Source organism: Zophobas morio, unplaced genomic scaffold (genome assembly GCF_036711695.1).
Source record: "Zophobas morio isolate AGI-343-1 ecotype UQ-CSIRO unplaced genomic scaffold, CSIRO_AGI_Zmor_V1 ptg000386l, whole genome shotgun sequence".
Classification (NCBI taxonomy): domain Eukaryota; kingdom Metazoa; phylum Arthropoda; class Insecta; order Coleoptera; family Tenebrionidae; genus Zophobas; species Zophobas morio.
In genome coordinates this window covers 158,769-162,790 of record NW_026972490.1, presented here as the reverse complement: position 1 = coordinate 162,790, position 4,022 = coordinate 158,769, and the positions used below count along the sequence as shown (strand labels likewise).

The 4,022-nt window shown below is 37.7% G+C and overlaps 1 protein-coding gene across 2 annotated transcripts; it reads left to right on the top strand.

The window, feature by feature from the left end:
• The first annotated feature begins 331 nt into the window (after positions 1–331).
• LOC135120519 (uncharacterized) lies at positions 332–3,800 on the top strand. Of its 2 annotated transcripts, none has more exons than XM_064044835.1 (20): positions 332–573; positions 625–779; positions 839–969; positions 1,023–1,146; positions 1,204–1,299; positions 1,363–1,407; positions 1,466–1,546; positions 1,604–1,677; positions 1,744–1,897; positions 1,962–2,019; positions 2,069–2,272; positions 2,343–2,527; positions 2,583–2,651; positions 2,715–2,857; positions 2,916–3,010; positions 3,063–3,213; positions 3,271–3,352; positions 3,408–3,509; positions 3,574–3,684; positions 3,736–3,800. In XM_064044835.1, the coding sequence occupies exons 1-20, from the start codon at positions 417–419 to the stop codon at positions 3,766–3,768; spliced, it is 2,250 nt and encodes a 749-aa protein (XP_063900905.1). In that variant the 5' UTR covers positions 332–416; the 3' UTR covers positions 3,769–3,800. The 2 variants fall into 2 exon arrangements, with proteins under 2 accessions (XP_063900905.1, XP_063900906.1); XM_064044836.1 differs by having other exon boundaries at positions 524–573; positions 632–779.
• The last annotated feature ends 222 nt before the right edge of the window (positions 3,801–4,022 follow it).

Sequence of the window (4,022 nt, the reverse complement as noted above, 5' to 3'; positions counted from 1 at the left end):
ATCAGTGTCCCTCTATACCTCAAGTCAATTTTTTCGTTATTAGTTTATCGCCTTAATCTGTACTTAGATGTCCGGCATTTAACTAGTATATATTTGTTCGCAAAAACGATAGACTTACTCATTACATGTCAATTTCTTATCTCTTTGTAATGAAATCAAAATAATTATCTGATAAAGAGTGCAGGGGTTAGACACAAGATACAGATAAACTGTCTATTTATTTTAAAATAATTTAAATTTTTTAACAACAATCTCACCTATTAAAGTAAAACTTATTTCCATATGTGATTGTTGGCGCCGAGCGCATCGGCGAACCGCCTTAACATTGTCGTCTAGTGCAATATTAGTTATAGCCATTATATTTCATAAGAAGAAAGTGTTGTTTAAATTGTAATTTTAAGTGTAAGTTATTAAAAATGTTTGATTCAGAAATAAAAATTTTAGGTGGAGCATCTATCTTAGTATGTAGTTCTTATTTTATAGGGATATTCGAGTTGCATTGGTCGTATGTAGCAGCTTGTTGCGGAGCTATGATCGCACTCATTACGCTGAAATACCCGCAAGTTAGTAAAGGTAACATAAAAAGACTGTAACTCCCCTTGTGGTTTTTATTCTTGCTTACAGATATCAGAAAAGAAATTGAAGAAAGACATGAGATGAATCCTCTGGAGAAAGACAATGAAAGAGTTGAATGGATAAATAACATAATAAGAAGGGGATGGTATACTTATCGAAAAGTTATTGCTACTCAAGTTGTGGAAAGTTTACAACAAACAATTGTAAGCAAATAAGATTTCAACAGATTGGTTTCCTCATTGATGTTTATTCTTAACTGTAGGCACTGTACAAACCTGGGTTTATAACAGCGATTAAGTTTCCAACTTTTGATTTAGGCGAAAGCAGTCCTTTATTATTATTTATGAAGGGTTATAAAGACAGTGGGGACAACCGTGCTCTCTTAGATATTAAGTGTCTTAGACAAGTTTCTTATTTTAAAAGAATCTAATTTTTACTTTTGTTAGCGTTATTTTTAATAATCCAAGCACTAAAATTGTAGTAGAAGCCCATATAGGTCCTCTTCGATTCCCTTTAGAAATACGAAATTTGGTTTTCGAAGGCTATGTTAGGCTAGAAGTTGTTTTTCAGGTTTAGCTTGAATCTTTGCATACTACTGGTCTTAACTTATTATCAAATAAAAAATAGAGTAGTTATCCTTTCTTAAATAGCGTAGGATTTGCCTTTCTTAGCTTGCCCTACTTTGATTTCTCTGTCATCCCGTGTCATTTGCTTGACATACTGGTATTTAACAAGCATCTATAAACAAAAAAACTTCATAAATGAGTTAATTACATAAACTTGCAGGAAGTGCCGTTTTTACACTCGGCTATTGCGACTTTAGCTAACGGGGTCCCCCCCCCCCTTTTTTTTTTTTAAGTTTGATTTTTTGGTTACTTTAGAAAAAAAGGTAATTGAGGAAATGCTTCTCGATCCTCATCTCTATAGAGTTAACGTCGACGAACTGATGAATATAAGCAAGAGCGCTGGGGTCCCTTTTTTAGTGGTTTTCAAGAAAATTAAATAATAATAGAATATGTATTTCAAGTTGTGTCAAGGCGTTTTAATTTGTAAGATTAAAAAAGGCGAAGGCTTTCCCAAAGTGGACTTGTTTGGAGCTTGGTAACTTTATAAATTATTTTTTTTTTACCGTAACAATCTTATAGATCGTTAACTGTCTTTGATCAGTGACCCTTATATAAAGCTCAAATTTCAAGGACAAAAGTACAAGACGCGAGTGCTTGAAAAAACTCTTCATCCTGTTTGGAACCAAACATTTTATCTTTTGCTAAAAGATCCAAAAACAGAAAAACTAGAATTTACTGTTTACGACTACAATATTGTTAGTTACCAATAGGAAGACATAAAAAAGTCGACTTAGTTAAATTAACTAGTTAAAATTATAGACGCAGGACCAACTTTTAAGTAAATGGTCGCAGGACTTGTCCATGTTTAGCAGCATAAGTACTTTTTAAAAAATTCTTGCGTACTCGTACCGGACAACGTCTCTTAGCGGAGGATGGCGAGACTGAATCAGTGCACGAACACAGCCAAGAGGACGACGCAGCTGAGAAAGAAGAGAGCGAGAAGCCCGGCACCACGAAAAAGTCGTACCTCTGTGAAGAGATTGTGGTTCCTGTGGGGAGCTCGGGGCGCCTCCACTGCGACTTGGAGGTGTACAAGACCCCGAGTTTCTGCCCGAGTCTTTTTTTTGACGGTCGCCCAGTTTTGCTGCTTTCTCGAAGCGCTGCTACCTATTAAAAAAAATCGGGTTTTCTCTGCGATAGACGACGACGACGATCTCCAGTCGCCTTCTATAACACGATGCGAAACAAAAGGAGAAGGCTCCAAGCAGAAAACGCGGTCGGGCCTCCTGCGCATCGGCATCCATGCAGTTGACGGAGTTGATACGGCCTCGTGGTGGGGTGTGACCCCGCGGATCTTTGTGCGTGTGTCCGTGGATAATCGAGTGGTACACAGCCTAGCTTATCGCGGTTCAAGCCTGTTTCACACGACCAGCCGCACAGATTTTTAAAACGAAGTCGATTGTGCTTAACGATCCCAAGTTGCAATCTTTTTGGAACGAAATTTGTGAGGTCTCTTAATCTAGTTGTTTTTCAATATAATCTTGCGGCTCATCGACGTAATCACGCTTCAAGGCGCTTATCATGGATTACCGCACAGGCACTGTCTTCTTTGAAATTTTGTCTCAAAACCCCCGTAGCCATACTGTTCACAAAATTGGTCGGTTCTTTATTGACCTTCGCACGATTGTCAAGCGCGAGTTTATTAAAAAGAACGGGTAAAAAAGACAAAAGTAATACTAAAGTTGTCTAGTCGATTATCAGTATCTTGTAAAGTTTTGCATGCGAAGACAACTCCGAAATAATTTTGGGACTCTCCTTCTTCTTTGTTTCAGTCGACTTTGGGACGAAAACTAGCGATAAAGTGAAAGGTTGATGAGTAAAAACCTTTTAACTGCAAGTCTTTTAAATATAAACAACCAGGAAATGTTGCAAAAAAGGTTCGAAAAGCACTACACAAGGAGCTAGACTTGCGCAAATGCGGTATCCTCAATGTAACCATTGACAGAGCTCGTGACCTCAGGGCAGCCGATTTAGTAGGAAAGTCGGATCCTTTTGTTCTTTTAAAAATGAAGTAGTTTAATAGGTTTCCTGTGCGACTTTTTTAATAAGCTATTATATACTTGTATAGCAATAAAGTCATCTACAAAACTGAAGTAAAGAAAAAAACGTTGGACCCCGAATGGAAGGAAAAAATCTCCTTTCCCATCCCCGTGAGGCCTCTACCCTTAAGCCCCAATCGCCTAGCTTAGCCACTTCTCTCGTTAGGGCTTAAAAGGCCTTACCCTGAAGTTTTGCATTATGGACTGGGACTTTTTAGGGAGAAACGATTCACTTGGCGAGTTCGTGGTTGATCTGGAATCCGAACTTGTGAGAATTTTTATGACACTGCCAGCACATTGCTGAGCTGCTTAACTCCCTTCAACGCACAAAGGGGTCTAGCGGCGACGATATGTTCGAAGGCTGGATGCCCATATCTAACCAAGGAAGTGGTGAGATACAGCTCAGTATATGTTATGACCCTCCCGAAGGGAATGATAAAGTGGTTTGTTGCAAGCGTTTATACTTGTTATATTTTTGTTTCACACTCATATAGGAGTCAAAGGATAATCAGGAGACCTCAAATTAGCCTTATCTCAACAATTTTTACGAGGTCATATAATCTTATAAATAAATCCTCCTGTTTCAAATGTGCTATGAGAAAATGCACAGAAAAAGTAATAAAAAAAAGTTTATTAGCCTCTAAATATCGAATTTATGTTTTATTAGTTATATTTCTTAGTAAAGGCGGAATTGAAAAAAGCGCATGCTTTAGACCATTTTAACCTCTTTAGCTCTTTAATAATTTGTTTATATTCATCGGCGGAAAAAGTTCCTCGCGAG